The sequence below is a fragment of the Lonchura striata genome, chromosome 4, assembly GCF_050655825.1.
Source record: "Lonchura striata isolate lonStrDom1 chromosome 4, ASM5065582v1, whole genome shotgun sequence".
Taxonomy (NCBI): Eukaryota; Metazoa; Chordata; class Aves; order Passeriformes; family Estrildidae; genus Lonchura; species Lonchura striata.
This window is the reverse complement of record NC_140706.1, coordinates 15,959,556-15,977,926: the sequence shown is the minus strand read 5'-3', so window position 1 is coordinate 15,977,926 and position 18,371 is coordinate 15,959,556. Positions and strand designations below refer to the sequence as shown.

The following is an 18,371-nucleotide window of genomic DNA, read 5'->3' as shown; positions in this document are numbered from 1 at the left end:
AGAAATTTTGCATTTTTCTTGGTTACTCCAAAAGTTACTTTCTGAACTAATTCTTGGCAATATTGCCAGGGTAGTGAAATCATTTCAATTTGCAATAGCTTCCTGCTATAGGTACATGAATATTCACAGCCAAGAAAGCACCATTTACTATATAATGTTACGTTTCACTGAGGGCGTGTTTCCCATCTGGGAGCCTTTGCAATGGCTCAGCCCAGAGTTTCCGCCTCGAAGGTTAGGCAGTGTGCTGTTACTAATCCACTCCTAACCTGGATACAATTTCAGATCTAAAAATAGCTTCATTGGCTGCTTAAAACCTGTTTTTGGTTGGACTGACATAGCTGGAACACTATGCAGAGTAGACAGAATAATGATAATTTCATCTCTCTGGGGCTGCACTTCAAAGTGGCAGTGCTTCTGTATTAATAAGATTTTTATGGATAAGGAAATCAGACTTGCATCTGTTTGGTCATTTGGAAGGAAAGATGGGAGATCCTGTGTGGGTTGAATGCTAATTCATTAGGGCCCTCCAGTTCCTTGGTTTTGAACTACAGGATCTCTTCTTCAGCATGTGTTAAAGGATCTTGGTGCCACAATATAAGAAAAACATGAAGTTATTAGAAAGTGTCCAAAGGATGGCTACAGGGGTGGTGAAGGATCTTGAGGGGAAGCTGTATGAAGGGCAGCTGAGGTCACTTGTTCTGTTCAGCCTGGAGAAGAGGAGACTGAGGAGAAGCCTCATTGCAGTCCAGAACATCCTTGTGAGGGAAAGAGAAGGGGCAGATGCTGATTTCTTCCCTTAGGTGACCAGTGACAAGACCCAGGGGAATGGCCTGAAGCTGTCAGGGGAGGTTTAGGTTGGATATTAGAGATAGGCTTTTGTCCTAGAGGGTGGTTGACCACTTCAATTCCAGTGAAGTGGTCACAGCACCAAGCCTGACAGAATTCAAGGAGTGTTTGGGCAATGCTCTCGGGCACATGTTGTGACTCCTGGGGATGAGGCTGTGCAGGGCCAGGAGCTGGACTTCTATGACCTCGGGGGGTCCCTTCCAGCTCAGAATATTCTAGGATTCTGTTCTTTTCTTGAATTAGAAGATACGTAAAGTGGAAGTGCAAAGATCAGCTTGTCATGATACATCTTTGTACAATGCTAGCACAGCAATGCCCGGAGTTTTTATGGATCTTGAAGATTCCACCAAATAGCAGCCAAAGAACACGATCAGAAATTCCTCTGGTCAGGAATTAACACAAGTTTAGGAATATTGTTTACTGTGAACTTAATTGAAGTAACTCTGAAATAAGCCTAAAAAAAAAAAGTAAAATACAATTTATTTTGTTTTTACTTATTATGCCATATTGCTGTTTATGTTATGTTAGGTAATGTTTGCATCTCTGAGATCACTTTATGCAATTCTGGTAGATTAAAGTGAATTAGTAATGGAATTAAAGTACAGTTTTTTAAGAACTTTTGTTTTGCAGCAGGAGGACATTATAAAACACAAAATCCCAGAGTGTTGCTGCTTTGTTAATAACGCAAACATCCAAATAGATTCTGGTCTGATGTGAGCTGGCATGGTTTCATTGGCTTGAATGCTGTTTTGCTAACTTCAGCAAATTGAAGTTCTAGCTATTTAGAAGTCAGGAAGTGCAAAAAAATACTTGGGCCCTGCATAACATTCCAGAGAAGGATTTTCACTGGTGGATTTGAAAACCTTTTTAATTGCAAGACAGGAGGAGGAAACCTAACAGGATGGAAATGCTTGTTTCTTAACACCTGTTAGAAGTACCAGGATTCATGAGAAAGAATTTCTTTGTATGCCTGTAGGGCATACATCTCTGTAGGGCTTTTCTCCTTAATCACTGAAAAATAATGGTTTTTAAACTACTTTTCCATCTGATTTCTTACTACATTGTGTTCCCAGCTTAGCCTGTTTCTATTTAGTATGATCTTTTGTTTCATGTTAGAAGTCCTTTGGGCCAATAATTTTCTGTGAAGAGTTGGGGAAGTTTATAATGTTGTGACCACAGATGAGGTTTATATAGGCCTCTATTCATCTTTCCTGCCGAGATGACTAATTTGCTTAAGAAGTATTCCAAATAAAGTTTCTCCTGTTTCAGATTTTTCTATTGTAAAATATACAGCCTATTTATCTGACACATGTTTTCAGTCCCTTTATTTTCAGGAAGACCATTAAAAAATGCATACTTGAGTGTAGTGATGCTAATACATATTGTGTCAGATGATAGGGGGGCTGTACAATATTAACTCTTTCACATCACAGGTTAGTTTTATAAGGAACTGCAGTACCTAAAAACTTCAGTGTTTCCTTTCTTTATATAGGAAAACTTTGGCTTGAGTTCAATAGGTATGAAGACAAAGTAGTTTCTTTTCCTGTAACCAGAACCCAAAGTGGCCCTTTGATTAAATCTTATGATTTACTACATATTTCTTTAAAAAGTAATTAAAAAAAATAATCTTTTGAAACAAAAGTATGGTTGGCAAGTGGCTCTAGCATCTGCCTCTTCTTGGAGAGTATCCAGGCCACAGACAGATCCCATTACACAGATATATTAAAGACAATTAATGTTTTTCATTACAAATAGTATTTGGCAATTATTCTTCATTAGCTTGATCAGGAAAATTGGTTTCATTGGATAACACAATAGAAGAAGCCAAGAAACAACCGGATGAACAGTGAACTTAAACTCAGTCTGAGGCAGGTGAAGCTAGGTGCTGTTTCAAAGTAAATATATCAGTTTTGCTGGATAGCTTCAGCAGAGCCTTAGGCCTGCCTTCTGGTTTGTGCCATACTATGGATTGCACACATTAGATGGAGATGATTTGAAATTTTTAAAAAGTACTTGATGAGTAACAGACAGTATATGCAAAAAGGTTGTCATTCTTCACTAAAAAAGGGCTCCTTGCACAAAACAAGCATATTGCTATTTTTCATAGAACAACAAAAGCTCATAAAATGTATTCAACTTTACATAATTCATTTCCATTGTAAATGCAGCCATTAATCCTATCTTGCTGACTTACTTTTCTGGAAGGTGGCTCAGCTGAAGCAAATATTAGAACAACAAGCAAATAATTTCAAGGAGTCACTGAAGAAACATAATCTACAGTCCAACAAAGAAAAAGAGAAGCTTTTGCAGGATCTTCAAAACACCATTAAAGAAAACCAAAATGTTAAACTGCATTTGGAGGCATCGCATCAAAAAGTCTTAAAAATGTTGGAGAAAAGCAAGAATCAGGAGCTCAAGGTCAGTTTACTGCGTACCAATGTTAAAAAAATACGTATATTTGTGGGGTAAACCATCTAAGTGAGAGTCTATTATCAAAACTCATTACCTCAACTTAGTTTAATGGTGGTTTGCTATTGTTGCACATCATGAATTATTCTGTGATTCTGAAACCTTCTCATCATCAGGCTAGGAGGGGTGGGTTGATTGGTAGTTTGTGGGATTTTTGTTTTGGTTTTTAATATTTTTAGTATTTTAACTTAGAACCACAGTGTGAATATAATAGACCCTACAGTTAGGCTGCAATGAATACAAGCTCCTTTATCTGTGCACTTGCTTCAGAAATACAAGGCAATTCCTGAGTGTATTAATAACAGGACTCAGTTTTATTATTTTTCATACATTATTAATTTATACATAAATACTTAAGTATAATAGACACATATTGTGATGTGTATTACCTTATATACCTTCAAAAAATCAATTCAGTAAGTGGATAGCCAAAGCGTTTAAAAGTTCAAGTGAATTGATTTCCATGACAAAATGTTAATGCAATATACTGAAGTTCTAAAGACTGTTGCTGTCCAAGAAAAAATCAACTTGAAAAATGTACATGTGACATGTCGTTTAGATGTCCCTGTTGGTTCCCACAGCTTAGAGGACTTTATGAAACATAGGTAATAAAACCACCCTAAGTAGAATTTAATATCTTGTTTATATATTCCAAATAAAATTCCAGTTTTGACAAAACCAATCTGAAGGCTTGTTTTTGGCAAGTGAATTGGTAAGAATAAAACTGAGGACAGGAGTTTGCTTTCAGAACCACTACAGAGCAACTGCTCCATCATTTAGAGTGTACCAGCAGTACTTCTAATGACAGTGGAAGCGTGACCCAAGAGTGGTACAAGGAAAGATAGATGCTTTTGTCTGACACACTGTGATAAGTAATGACAAGCAGGTCAGATCTGGGGGCCTTTGTATGTTGAATAATAAAACTTGCTTTCTAATGTCTAATAGTGCAAAGATATCGGTGTTATTATTTCATCATGCTCAACAAATCTAAAACATGATGCACTGATAATTTATCTTGTACCTATTAAGTGTTAATTTTTAACTTCAGCTCATTTTTATGCTTGCATTGATAAAATGCCTTGTAAAGTGATGGTGAAAATTAAAGTTCTACAATTAAAGGCCAGATTCACCCTAGCATTACAAGTAAAATGACATGCTGATAAATAAACTCCAACTACTTTGTTTTGGGGGGGATTTTTGCTTACAGGAGGCAGAAGAACGTTTGAGAAAGGAATTTAATGAGACTTTCAAGATCCAACATCAGTCTCATAGGCTGGAAATACAAACCTTGGAAGAGAAAGCAAAGAAAGAATTACATGATGAACTTGAGCAGATACAAAAGCAGCAAACCCTGTTGTTAGGTATAGTGTCTCATGTCATGCACAGTTCCTACTGCTTGATTATATATATGCTGAGAACCACTGACTTTCGTCCCATTCATTTTCTTTCCCATCTTCTGGGTACTCAGGTCTTTGTTAATCTCATTTTCATACCCTGCAATTTCAACAATATAGTCTCAATATTCTTTGTTAACCAAGCTCTGAATTTTCAGCAGCAAAATGTTGCTGAGAGAGTAGTATGGTGTACAACATTCAACTGTGCATTATCAAGCATATTAGATTGGAAAATTATAATTAGTTTATATGACTTTTCTTTTTCTATGTTGAGGTGAATTTTTATACGTGCTTCAAGTCTGTTCTGTTGAGTTCAGCAGTAGAGATCAGTTGTTCCTTATGTACTGTTTAGTCAGTTTCAAAAGTGTCCAAAACTGTTTAGAACTAAACAGAATACTGCACTGGCAAGGTGTTTGGTATATCCAGGTTTAATCTCAGCTTATTAAAGCTCATCTCTAAAATGCTTTTTTAATTAAATAAAGAATAATTTGAAAGTATTTTTTATACAAACTGAATTTTATTCTTACAGTTTTTTCTACCAATAATTAAAATTTGTTAGAAAGATTTCTTGCTCTCTATAGTTTATACTTTCAATAGATAGATCAATTTTTCTTGAAGAATATAAAGGGAGACAACAGAGATAAAAATGTTTTTCTTCTCATACTTGAAAAACTTGTACCTAATATACACAAAAGTTGCATTATATAACAGATGAGCTTGCATAAGCAGTGCGCTTCTCTAACACAACCAGAGCTTTCCTCAATCTGCTTTATGGCCCTCTGTAGAGCACCAGTTGAATTAACAGGGAAGCTGAGTGGTGCTCCAGTAAAGGTCAAGATTAGAAGAAACAATGGTGATGACGTAGTCTGCAATTGCCTTTCTGACTCGGGTGTGGGCTCCTTGCTTTTGTAGCTCCATATCACCTTACTACTGCTCAGCTGGGGGACCCCTCTGGTAATAGGAGGCCATTATGCTTAATGGGGAAGGAGTTGAGGAGCAAAGCAAAATGTAATGAATTAATGTTTTCATCTACATTCCCTGTATCTGCCTTCCCCATCCAGCTGGCCTCTGACTGCCTAAATGACTGTCTGATTGTTACTAGGATCTCTAAGGATGGAACTCTCCGAGCAACAGACATCATGCACAAACCTAAAGAAACAAATAGAAGAACTTAAAATGGAGCTGAGGAGTGTGAGGACACTGAAGAAGCAACAGGCAAGGGACCAGTTTGTACTTCATTGCCATGTTGTGTTTAGCAAAAACAATAGTATCAAATTTTTTTCTCCACTGAAAATAAAAGTATACAGTCTCTTCCAGAAATTGAATGGGTTTTCTGCCTTTATGTCTCACTTTAAATATTTATAATTTTTTTTCCCTGTGGGCAGGCTTTTTCTTTCCAATTAAAGATCAGAATCTACAAAAGAAGCAAATGAATGAATGTTACACTAAAATAAATTCTGTGGAGACTGTAGAATATATTCAGGAAATTTTGATCCCTGATTTTGTCTTGCACATACGTAGCATGGCACATATAATTGACCCCACATCAAATCACAAAAATGCAATGCATACAATTCCAGGAGGATGTTAATGTTAAGAGTCTGTGAATAACTAAATTTGGCCTTTTTCTTAGGAAGGAAGTAGCCAAAGCCAGATCATATCTCTTCACAATGAACTGGAAAAATGTCAGAGTGAAATTTCTGAACTCAAGAGGGAGAATTTACTTTTGAAGGATGCAATGGAGCTGCTCAGTGCTGAGTTGGAGTCACAGAAGCAAGAAGCTGGACAGCTTCAGGACAGAGAAAAACAGCATAGAAGGTTTGCCTTGAATTCACACTTGAGAGTGCTATCTAGAGATTCAATAATAATGCCAGAGTGAGTGGTGTTCTAAGTATGATGCATGTCAGAATCTTTTCTTTCTAAAGTACTAATTTTAGAAACTAAGGATTTTGCAAAAGCAGTAGATAATTTCACATTCTTCTCCAGCCATAATACATGCATTTAAACTAATTGTTCATTAAATGGCACAGAAAAATATGTCTAGTGTATCCCCACAGGAATGACCTAAGAAAGTGTGCATAATTTCAGCCTTTCAAAGGCACTGGAGGACATAAATCCCAAACTCATCAAAGAGCTATTAAAAAATATACAAATCTCTGAGAATAAATATCAGATTTTTATACATACTCTCTGTAGCTGAAACCAATGCACTGTTAATTCCAAAGGGGACACTTGAGAATGCTATATATACCCTGTGAGAGTTTGCTTTGGCTGTAGCAGCCAGCTTTGCACAGGGGAAGTAAGGGCAGTGCCAATGGATCCTGACAGTGCCTCTGGGCTGATGGTGAGCCTGGCACTGTGGGAGGCTGTCAGGGCACAGGAAGGGCAAGGTGATTTGAGTCTTGGCCATCTTGTAGAAGGTAAACCATGTCTTAGTGTAGCCAGAGGGTCATGTTGCACATGTTGTGCAAATGAGTCTTCCCATTTCTGTTCAGAAAAAGTGTAGGATCTCAGGATCAATTAGGTTGGAAAAGACCTCTGAGATCATGGAGTCCAACCTGTGACCAAACACCTCTATGTCAACTAGACCATAGTACTGGCTACCACATCCATTCTTTCCTTAAACACATCTGGGCAGCCCATTCCAATGTCTAATCACCCTTCCTTTGAAGAAATTCTTCCTAATATCCAACCTAAACCTCCCCTGGCATGGCTTACAAAGTAGACAAGATGGGTTTCACTGCCCACTGCATTTGTATGGCTGTTGAATCCTGAAATTTCTGGATGAATGTACTTAACATATGCTCTTTGCAGAGAGACTGAGGGATCTGGTGTCTGGGTACCTTTCAATTCATTTTTTGCAGTGGTGTAGAATGTATGCCCCTAACTGCACAAGCTGTATATAGAAAAGGATTTCTGAAGAGTGTGTCCTTAAATCTTTAAAATTATGGCCTAGAGTCCAGAGATTAATTATGGCCCATATAGTCCAGAGAAAAGCACTCAATGGATAGAATGTCTCTCTGCAGACTGTCAGAGTGGCCAGAGTAATTCCATTCCTGTCTACCAGTCAGTAGATATTTAAAGAATGAGGAACTTTTTTTTTTTTTTTTTTTTTTTGCCATTGCACTCTTTGGAGAGTTACTTCAAAGTGAATTTTATTTCAAGCTTTTGAAGCAAGATCAACAGAGAGAATTGCAAACCAGAGAGTTTCACTAATGCCCTGAAGCTACCTTGAAGGAATTTAGAGCCTCTGTTCATGAAGAGAAGAATTATTCACATGTCAGCGCTAAGGTCTAAAAGGCCTCAAATGCTAAGGCTGCTGGGCTGGAGGGATTTTCTTACAGGGAATGAATGGTGTAGCTCTACTGCAGTAAGCATTTGGGAAGGAATCATTAATGGAAATTATATAAGGAGAAGTCCTTCAAATAACTGGAGATAGAACTAAAGCATTGGAGTGGACCTGGGCCTCTGATACAGGCTGCTCTGAAATTAACCCATGGAAGACTTGAAAAACTAACTTGCAGCTCTTGTTTTGTTCTGGCCAGACTAATAATTTGTGTAAGGGAATAGTTAAATTGGTGCATATAAGTAATTGCTATTTTTACTTTTAAAAACAGTGCCCCCGTCTTATGCCAGTTTCTTTTCTGATTTGAAAGCTCATAGTGGCTTGTTGCTTGCATGTGACAAATTTTTATAACAAATTACTTAAAATTACTAGTCCTACTTTTGCCAAGTAAGTGAAACCCATAATCTGCTTGAAGTAATAATTCCTTTCCATTCTCTTGAATTGTGTGAATTCCACCTCCAGTACAGAAAGCTTTTACAAGGATGAGGATAAGTGCAAATAAAGGTGTTTTTATGGGAAGAAAGAACAAGTCCCCAAATGGCTCTTCTGAAGGAGAATATTCTACTCCTGAATATTCATTTCAAGGAATCCGTCTCTCTTTTTTACCCTTATTCTTCCGCTGCTTATTTTATGCTAAGTGCCAAATGAGTCACTTCCATGACTGTGCTGTAATTTCAAGGGGAGAAACCTTTCATGGACCTTTTGAAACAGAAACAAGTGAATACATTAAAAATAAGATAGGGGGAAATGAAAGATAAGCCTAATGTCTTTTGTGAAAATTACAATTGTTAATATGTTGAGTTAAGCATGACTATTTTAATTAGTAAACCATAGAACATAGGCTCTCAATTGAGTTGAAGAAAAAGTTTCTCCAAGCAATAGCAAACAAAAATAAAACTATGATTCTTCAATAGATGCCTATTGCTTTTGAGATTGGTAATAGAATGCAGTATTATGGTTAGACTAAAGAAAATATTAGGCATTTTTTAGTTTTCAATTTATGGTGTTAATAATGTAGCAGTATCTTCCAAAATATATTGTGTGAAAAAGATTAATTTTGTAGTTAAAAGCATTGTTAAAGCATTTCTTCACTTTTTTTTTTTTTGTTAGTTTTAGGATGATGATAGGCAGTATGTAGTGAAATATATCATGAAAGCCTCATATTAATATGCCAGATATTTCAACATAATTTTACTTAATACAAATATGTTCCTATGGTACTTTGTTGTCATGTTTTACATTAAGATTGATGTACAAACAAACCCTAGACAGAATATTAATAGCACTGTTATATGGAAGAGACCTTGAATTTCCTGAAGGGTGAAGGTCAAGTACTTTACAAAATAATTTTTCTCTTCCTCAGTGTTTAAATATTTCTTCTCAGACTGCAACCAAAATGTCAGTCCAATCTATAGGCAGAAGCCAGATCTTTGCCCAGTTAACTACCTTTGCAGTCAATAAAACTGAAATCTGCATGCTTTGATCAATGATAATAAACTAATATTGAAACCTGAGAATTCAGACATATTTTAATACCAATGAAAGGCTACTGGTAGAAGACCTCAATATCAAGCATAGAAAAGAACTGGACATACTGAAACAAGATCACCGGAAGGAAATTGAAAACATAGTATCTGATTTCAGCAGCACTCAGGCACATCTCCAAGCAAAGATTTTCTCCTTAGAAACTGCGTAAGTAATTTAACAATAAACTCTGGCTCACACTGGCAATGAGTTCTGGTTTTATTTATTATTCTTAGTATGTACAGCTTTTTTATCAATCATAAGTGAAATATTATAAGGATCAAAATAAAGGTTTATAGGTATTGTCTTTGCAAACCAAAAAGACCCAGACACATTGTGATAAATTCTGGATATTGTAATAAATATTCTGGATAATCTAAAGCACTATACATGAAGTTTTACAATGCTAAATTAAAACTTGCATGTAGGATCTAGAAATTCTATAAAGTGTGAAATCATCTGTTTTACAGATGACACCAGAGGCCTTGCTCCATGATCTTGTACTTAATTTTGTTCAACAGAGCAGCATCATTGAGTAAAAGCTTGTTAACCTCATTCTCACTCCCATAAAAATTTCCAAGGAAAATTATGCTCATGTAAATAAATGCAGTTTGCAGCCCCCCGTGGATTTAAGAAGTTCAGTGGTGCTTCAGATTGAACAGCAGAGACCCATCAGAAATAATCCCTTATGTATATCCCTCCTCCTTTTCTCTTATCCCAATTGTTCAGAAGCAGCAGAAGTCCAGAAGAGAAACTTGGCATGTAAGCAGGCCTCTAATCTTTAAACCTTTCAGATGTGAAGATTTATCTTTTTATTTTAAATCAGAGACAACTCAAAGATAATAAGAGACAGGGGCGGTCCTCTCAAAAATGTTTACTCACACATTAAAAAAGGGAAATTTAAGGACTTTAAAAAGCTGAACTCAGACTACAGGTTTTGACTTAGCAGGGTTACTAAAGCAGCATGTACATCCAAGCCTGTCTTCATGACAGTTACAGGTATTGAGTGATTCTGAGGATTCCAAAGTTACTGGGTCAGAAAAGAGAACAAATATATGAATATACGTATGTATAGATACTCTGACACTGATTTCTTTCTTTAGGAAATTAGACTAGCAATATGATGTGCAAGCTTGTAATTATTTCACACAAGGGGATGGATTTTACACTGGAAAGGTGTTGTGGATTAACCCTGGAAATTTATTTTGGAACTCCAGAAGATTCTATACTTCTACATAAACCATGTACAGGTGCCCATTTTATAAAAATCCTGTTTTATTGGAAAGGCCTGGCTATGTCCTTGTATTTTAGGCTTGGAACATAGAGCAGAGTACATCCAAGGTTTCTCTTGAAAAATAATCTGAGGAAGTTTTTTTTCTGGTCTGCATTTTCTTTGGTACAGACTTAAAGAATTAGAAGAAAAGTCAAGAAAGTGGGAGTCCAGGCCTGAAGATACACACCTTATAAACTGTCTGCAAGACAAATTAAGTGAGAGAGAAGAGATTATCAAGCAGCTGGTGGTAAGACTGCTTTTTATATGGACATATGTATTTTGGAATCTATTGCAAGGCTCTATTCAGTGTTTCACACATTGCTTCATTCTGGTTGTTTCTGTTCAGAAATACTTTGACAAATGTATCTTTCCATATCAGTTTCCGATAAATACCTGTTTCCATACACACAACTTTGTTTCCCTTCAGGAAGGAAGAAAATGCCAGCATTCACTTTCAGCCAACACTGAATCTTACAGGAATCGGTCATTTTCTTTCAACCCTAATACAGCATGCCTGACTCCCTCCATGAAGGTAAGATGAGTAATGCAATTAAAATCACAAATTGTGATAGTTTTGTTACTATTTGAATCGTATCAGGACAATAAAAATGCTATCCATTTTTTATGTTATGTTATTCAGAAGAATTCTTTCTAGTGCTAACCTACAGTCAGTTGTTGAGCATAGGAGAAATTCATTAGAAGTATATATGCAACGTAGATAACAGGTGTTTAAGCCAATATAAAACACTAGAACTCTGACATCAGTCTTCTGTTGGGATAAGCATGGTCATTGCTTGCAGATTTGGGAGTTTCTAATCAGGATATTGAATGCATTGAGGAAAATTATGAATCTGTTTTAGTTGCCTGGTATCTGCCTTTTGTCACTCCAGCCCCTCTGCATGATATTTCTACAAATAACCATAGAAAGAAGGGAGGTCAAGTTGGTGGAAAGCTCCTTGATGTGTCTAACATCTCAGGGTCAAATACACGTTGTTTTAATTGGATGACAAAATACATGGATATAGCATACCCTGAAAATTTAATTTAAATGCTTATAGAAAAAGATAGAAATCTTCCTATTTGGGTGTTCCTTATAAAGTATTTGGGAATGAGGTATTGTTAAGGTTTCATAGAATAAATTGTAAAAATATATGTATGTAATGAAGTTTTCTGTTGCAATAAAAAGCAGAAGAAAAAGGTTGAGATGCCCAGTCGTGTTGTCAGTGTTCCGAATTTAGCTTCCTACGCAAAGAGCTTTTTGAGCGGTGACTTGAGATCAAAAAGAAGTGCTCCTCAAATAACAAAATCTGCAAGCTTAGACCGGAGTTCTGGCTGCCTCCGGGTGGGCTCTCCATCAACACAGTCCTCAGACAGCGGTGCTGCCACAAGGTATTTGTCCATTTTGTATGATGATAAATGAATTCATATTTAGAATCTTGTAGGCAATTCAAATACATTTGACATGTAGAAATACACAACAATGTGTACACAGGGTTCCTACTGTGCAGTGAACTCGGTGTGTTTGGTTTTCTGTAGACAGATCCAGAACTTTACTGCAAAAGTGGGCTACAATTCCTGCCCAGCAGACCTTATTAAAAAAAAAGGAAAAAGAGCTGCAAGTATTTAACTAAGAATTAACTAGTTAATTGTGAACATGGCATCTTTCCGTGGTTCTGTTAAAGATGTGTGTCTCGTGTGTCTTCCTTATTTTTATTGCTTCATCATGCACTTGGTAGATATGGATGCCATATTTTTATTTTAAGAGGTATTTGAATGAATCTAACCTGATCATTTGGCAAAATTTAGAGATTTGAAAACTGATTAGCATATACCTAACTTCTTTGGGTTCTTCTCTCTGAGGAGTTTCAGTTTGTCAAATTTTTGAATTATGTAAACTATGTTCAGTGTTATAACATTGTTAAACTCTCATAAACTCTCTCTTCAAGAAATAGTTAAAAATGTATGTAGCTAATATACAGTTAAAAAAGTCCAAAACTTACCACTGTATTTCAGGGCAAAATCTAGCCTTCTCAGCTATCTCCTGGTGGAGATTTAGTTATCCTGTAAATTATGTGCAAGAGAATTCTTTCCTTGGGGGCAGATGGTGCTGACTGCTGACAAAAAATCTGGAACACAGGCTTAGATCCTGTTTGGCAATTCACACTTCTTTAAGATAAAAACGTGCTGTGTCATGCCAGATGACTGCCAAGGCAAATGGGATTTCTGTTTTAAAGGGAAACAAATGTACAGGGAGTCTGAGGGTAGCTTGGCTTCTACTCAATTCTTTTAAATCAATCAATCATAAGTCCTTTTTGCTATCATATGTTAAAATAATCCTGAAAATCAGGACAGAAACTATGTAATAGGATTGATTATGAATGCCAGGTAGTGTTCAGATAAATCTTCCCGTTTCAAATAGAACTTTTACCCAACATTTTTAATGCATAAATTGTATTTTATATTTTTAAGAGTGAATTGCAGCAGCCATTCTCTGATTTGCAAAACTTCATATCCTTGAAGCATCCTTTGTTTAATTTCTTGGGGGTGTCAAGAACTATGTTCAAATGTTTCTCCATAGCTGTTAAGCTCTGCTTCATGCTTTTCTTCATGTTACAATCAGTGCTGCTAGTCCAGTTACCTGCCTGGCACAGATCCCACCAAAACTGTAGCTGGCACCTTTTGGCCTCATCCTCTCATGTGAGCACAGAGCCATTCATGGTATGATGAGTTTTTCTGGGAAAAGGATTACATGTTGATAAGACTGTAAGTAAGTAGGTTGGTGATGCTAATGCTTATTTGTTTGCACAGGACACATGGCACTGAACCACCACAAACCAAAGATGACCAAAAACAAGACCCTCAGCATCAAGAATGGTTTACTAAGTATTTTTCATTTTAAAGCAAACTATTTCCGTACTTCTTAGAATTACTATAAAAGTCATTCCTGTTTTCTTTATAGGAATGATAATCCAATAGATGATTTAAGGGAAGAAAAAAAAAGTAATTTCTAAGTTAGGAAATACCTGCACTCTCTTAGATCTAGTAACTATGGAGTTACAGGCATGAATTTCAGGAAAATGCATTTTTTTTAACAATTTCTGTAAAAAATTAAGGAAAAGTTTGGACACAGTTATGTGAAAAGACTTTTTATGAAGAGACTCCATCAGTCCACAGTTTCATTAAATATGTAATTTGGACTCTGATATGTTCTGTTTTGTTCTGTCAATTTGGCAGCAGCTGAAAAAATATCTTCCTTCTGCACATTTATATGCTTGCTTCATCAGCTATTTAAAGTAAGTTCTGCATATAATAATGTAATTTTAAAGGTTTTTAATGCTTTTTGTTAAATTAATTTTAAGCTGCACAGCATGTAGTATACCTTAAAAACTAACATGTTTATAGCAGGCCGGTTTAGAAATAATTTCTGGTTTGCTTCCTAAACTGTTTTGTATAGTCAGCTATTTGCTATGTAATATTCCCACTGAATTTCAATATATGTATCAGCCTGTTAAATTAGGATGATATGTAACTATGAACATTAAAGTTTGTAAATTATCCAATTCCTGTGCATTTCAAAAGAGTTTTATGTTAATGCTGAATTAAGTCAGACTTGTACACAGAGTTCCAGTGATGGCAGCTGCACCCTTGTACCTTTTAACTCCATACTAATTTTATGCCCACATAAAAGCAAAGTGGAGGAATGACTACATATATCAGATCATGCTAATTCATTGCTGGCAGGAAAGAACCAATGAATAAGTTGGCTCTTGAGTAAGTAACCCATTAAGTATAAAAGGCAGGAAAATGTGCAACCAGCAGCCTGCTATTTAAGACAGGATAGTTCCTCTTCAATTCCTTTGAATCCCCATTTCATTTCAACTAACAGGGCCCAGCTAACTAAAAAAAATGTTCTACATGCAAAGAGGTACTTCCAGCCTAACCTCTTCTTACATCCAACAGCCAGCAAGAGCTACACCAGCAGATGCAATCACTTCATACAAAACAGCCACTGCATCTCACTGGTGGTGCAAAGGTGGAAGGAAGGGAAGAACACTTCTACATGCCAACACTTTTCATCCCAGCTACCTAGTATTTTTTCCAAGAGCAACTGTTTGGTTGGAAAAGTGAGTTTTCCAGTAGATTTGGAAAAAAAGGCACTTTCCATATTTGTAATCAAGAAAGATATTAAATAGTGTACAGTAACACTGGTGGGTACCTTGGCATCTGTGAGGATGAAAATGTACAGCACTGTTTTCATTACTTTTCATCCATGTTGCCCCAAGAACACTAGAAATTTCAATACACAATTAGCAAATCTTATTTCCAGGGTTACAATTAATTATTCAATGCTGGCCCTCTATAAAACTATATGTAGAAAAGTGGTTATATGGATAAATTAAATTTGTTGCTTAGTAATACATAGGACTCTTTTGCTATTTCTACCTCCAAAAGCTTTTTTGGCTACATTTAACTGACTAAATAGAGCACTGCAACAGAAGGTAATTCTGTATACTGGACAGTGGTGGTGATCCAACCTCCACAACGAGTGGTATTTTGTGGTAGGTGTTTTGGAACACCTCTTCAGTAGCCTGAGAGTCAGAACATCAGTAACATCAAGCCTGCATTACATATCCCACTCTTTTGTATGTGTTTTTCCATTTCAATTCATTCCATAAGAACCAAGTTTTAATATACCAAGACACCTTCCATAAGGTGAGCCAGTACGATAGAGAGTGACAATTTACTTCAAAAAAAAAAGTAATCTGACTTACATACAGACTATTCTAAGAGTGTTTCTGCAGTGGTACTCATGGATAATTACTGGGTCACAAACATTTAAATATTCCCAAAAAATCAAACACTAATCCTTGCAAATATTTTGATCATACCAAAAAGACAGAGGGGAAAGCAAGCACCACCCTCTCTAGAAGGAACAGGATGCATTCTGGGAGACACTCTTCTACCAGAAAGCACCCTGAACAGGAACTCTGATATTTTCCATTAAAACATGAAACCATATTTCTGTAATAAAACAAAAGAAGAAAATAAGAAAATTTATTTGGCTTAATTGTTTTAACACTATTTGCAGTACAAATTGCATTATACAAAAAGCATACAAAGAAAATACCATTGCTTTTAAAATATTGAGCTGTGTCAAATTGAAGATTATGTTTGCTTCATTGGAGCAGGAATATTTGCAGATGCTTGTTCTAGGTAAGCTAATGGACCTTGAGGCATTTCTGCAGGCTTTTTGTGCTGTACACTGATATCTTCCAGGACCTGTTGCCAGTGTCGCAGTTTACTCAAATGTTTCTGAATTAATGCTTCTTTTCTCTGCAATTCATTTCTTAATTCTGAAACATCCTATGGATGAAAAAATTGTGTGTTAGTATATAGACAGTATTCAAAATAACCACCCCACATAAAGAGCATGTAACTTTTTCAGACCTTAAGTTTTCAAGCTGAACTTATAGTGGAAAAATGGAATAATGGAGAAGTATCTAATAATACAGAGGGAAATCAGTGTGAATGCACTAGTGCCATTCACCTATGTCACACATTTCAGAGATCACCATCCACAGCAAAATCTGACTAACTAGTTTGTCTCTTCCAATGAATTATCAGCTGTGTGCCAATACCCCACACAGCAGCAGGTATCCAGCTTCTCCAGGTTTATGATGAGAGTTCTGGTAACAGTATCATGTTGAGAAACCCGAAATTATGAACACGGCGATGAAGGTACATAACTCATCTGATCTAGCACAGGACGGGTAGATAACATACCTCTTTAATTACTTGTTCTGGTTTCTGGACTGATAACTGCAGTCTTTTTTGTAGAAAAAAGCATTCCGTTTGTCTTGCAACATCCAGAAACTTTTGGATGCACTGATCAACGCCTAAACATATAATAACATTCAAAGAAGAGCTTCCAAAAAATAAGACTTCAGTCTGGTAATGGTGCTGGTCTATTAAAAACACTTTTCACATTACCTTCCAGAACGAAAATCTTCAGACTATCTAAAATAATGTATTTATAAACCAGTAGGTCCCCGTGTAATTCACTGCTTTGCAAACGTACAAGTTATTTTAGAAGTGCAGGGTAACACTTCCTCCCATGTTTTATTTTATTTCTGACAAGGAGTAATAAAATAATTCATGGAACTTGGTTGCATGCCTAAGCATCAAGCTCAGTGTAGAGTTCTAAACTATGTACTTATTGAGGAGAATATTCTGCCCTCATATACTACACACCACTGTCTTGGTAATAAAAGCTGTTCCATGACAGCACATGAATATGATCAAATATCCGGAAAAGATTTTTAAAGCATTTATGCCGATTTTGAAACGCCATTTGAGTGAAGTTTCAGAAAATTTTCAGGGACAACTGCGCTTCTAAGGAGTTGTCAAGAGCCACTTTACGAACTCCTGGTCATACCAATATTTATTCCACCTCCACGGAGGTGCGTCACTCAAGCCCTGAAGCAGCTACGGAGCTGCCTGGCCTTTCCATTTCCTGGGACTGCTTCATTCAGCTTCGAATGCACCACACCACCTCCGTGGCGCTTTAAACGCGTTCGCTGCACGCCAGCCCAGCCCCAGGAGACCTTCCCACCAACCCGGGCAATCCCGGCGGCTCCGCTCCCCCGGCTCCCCCGGCCCGGCTCACCGGTGCGGATCTCCTCCTGGTCCGTGCCGTTCACGTAGTCCTGGCTCACCAGCGAGGCGAAGCAGGCCTGCGGGCGGGGAAGCACGGCGCTGAGCGGCTGCGGGGGCCGGCGCGGCCGGCCCAGCGCCGCCCGCGGCTGCCCCCCTCACCTCGAAGGACGCTTCCAGCTCGTCCACCAGCGTGTTGTTGGGGTTGCGCGGCCCCGCGGGCGGCGGGATGAGGCCGGGCGGGCCGGGCGGCCCCGGCGGCGGCCCCGGGCCCTGCGAGCCGAACATGCCGCCCAGCGCGCCCGCCATGGCGGCGGCAGCGGCAGCGGCAGCGGCAGCGGCAGCGGGGCGGCCCCGCCCGCCGAGGGCCGGACCGGGGCATCGCCGCTCGCCCCGCCTCTGCGCCCTCCGGAAAGGTCTGGCGCCGCTCTCTTGGCACCTGCCTAAGAGATACTGTGATGCATCTAAGAACTGTACCCGGTGTATCTCAGAAACGTCTTCGATTTCTCCAGTCTAAACAGACCCAGCTCCTACAGTCCCGCCTCGTAAAAGACCAGACGCTCCATCCCCGTAGCCCTCTGCTGGACCCTCTCCCGTAGCTCCATGTGTTTTTGCATTGACCAGCCCAGAACTGGACAGAGCGCTCCAGAAATGGCCTCAGCAGGGCAGAGGTGGGGAGGATCACCTCCTCAAGCCGCCGGCCACACTCTTCCCACTCCACCCCAGGATACCACTGGCCCTGCTTCTGGAACAAGGCAAGCAGGGACAGCAAAGCCATCCTCCCCAGAGGGACCCTCCTCCTCCAGCCTTTGCCCTGCCTGCGTCTCACAGGTGCAGCCTAGGTAAGCACTGTTGCAGCATCGCT

The 18,371-nt window shown here is 38.2% G+C and overlaps 2 protein-coding genes across 11 annotated transcripts in view; one reads left to right on the top strand and one right to left on the bottom strand.

Moving 5' to 3' along the window:
- The window catches only part of FAM184B (family with sequence similarity 184 member B), a 44,861-nt gene extending 30,449 nt beyond the window's left edge, over positions 1-14,412 (top strand). For 3 of the 10 annotated variants that reach the window (XM_085578524.1, XM_085578523.1, XM_085578532.1), the window contains 8 exons: positions 3,052-3,264; positions 4,523-4,676; positions 5,812-5,924; positions 6,343-6,584; positions 9,601-9,747; positions 10,982-11,384; positions 12,039-12,241; positions 13,661-14,412. In XM_085578524.1, the coding sequence (XP_085434650.1) occupies positions 3,052-3,264; positions 4,523-4,676; positions 5,812-5,924; positions 6,343-6,584; positions 9,601-9,747; positions 10,982-11,384; positions 12,039-12,241; positions 13,661-13,751 (1,566 nt within the window). In that variant the 3' untranslated portion in view covers positions 13,752-14,412. The remainder of the gene's footprint in view (positions 1-3,051; positions 3,265-4,522; positions 4,677-5,811; positions 5,925-6,342; positions 6,585-9,600; positions 9,748-10,981; positions 11,385-12,038; positions 12,242-13,660) is intronic. The other 7 variants (XM_085578529.1, XM_085578528.1, XM_031504572.3 and 4 more) reach the window with 7 other exon arrangements.
- Positions 14,413-15,871: 1,459 nt separating this feature from the next.
- MED28 (mediator complex subunit 28) lies at positions 15,872-17,821 on the bottom strand. Its single transcript, XM_021554400.3, has 4 exons — positions 17,669-17,821; positions 17,520-17,586; positions 16,637-16,749; positions 15,872-16,216 (listed from the first exon to the last, which is right to left on the bottom strand). The coding sequence occupies exons 1-4, from the start codon at positions 17,813-17,815 to the stop codon at positions 16,019-16,021; spliced, it is 525 nt and encodes a 174-aa protein (XP_021410075.1). The 5' UTR covers positions 17,816-17,821; the 3' UTR covers positions 15,872-16,018.
- Positions 17,822-18,371: the final 550 nt, after the last annotated feature.

What these genes read in the sequence shown, in the direction of transcription:
- MED28 (XM_021554400.3), bottom strand. Translation starts at nt 17,815, where the DNA reads ATGGCGGGCGCGCTGGGCGGCATGTTCGGCTCGCAGGGCCCGGGGCCG. An exon ending in CCAGGAGGAGATCCGCACCG is followed by an intron (nt 16,750 to 17,519) that starts GTGAGCCGGGCC and finishes TTATATGTTTAG; the next exon opens with GCGTTGATCAGTGCATCCAA. An exon ending in CAGAACAAGTAATTAAAGAG is followed by an intron (nt 16,217 to 16,636) that starts GTATGTTATCTA and finishes TTTCATCCATAG; the next exon opens with GATGTTTCAGAATTAAGAAA.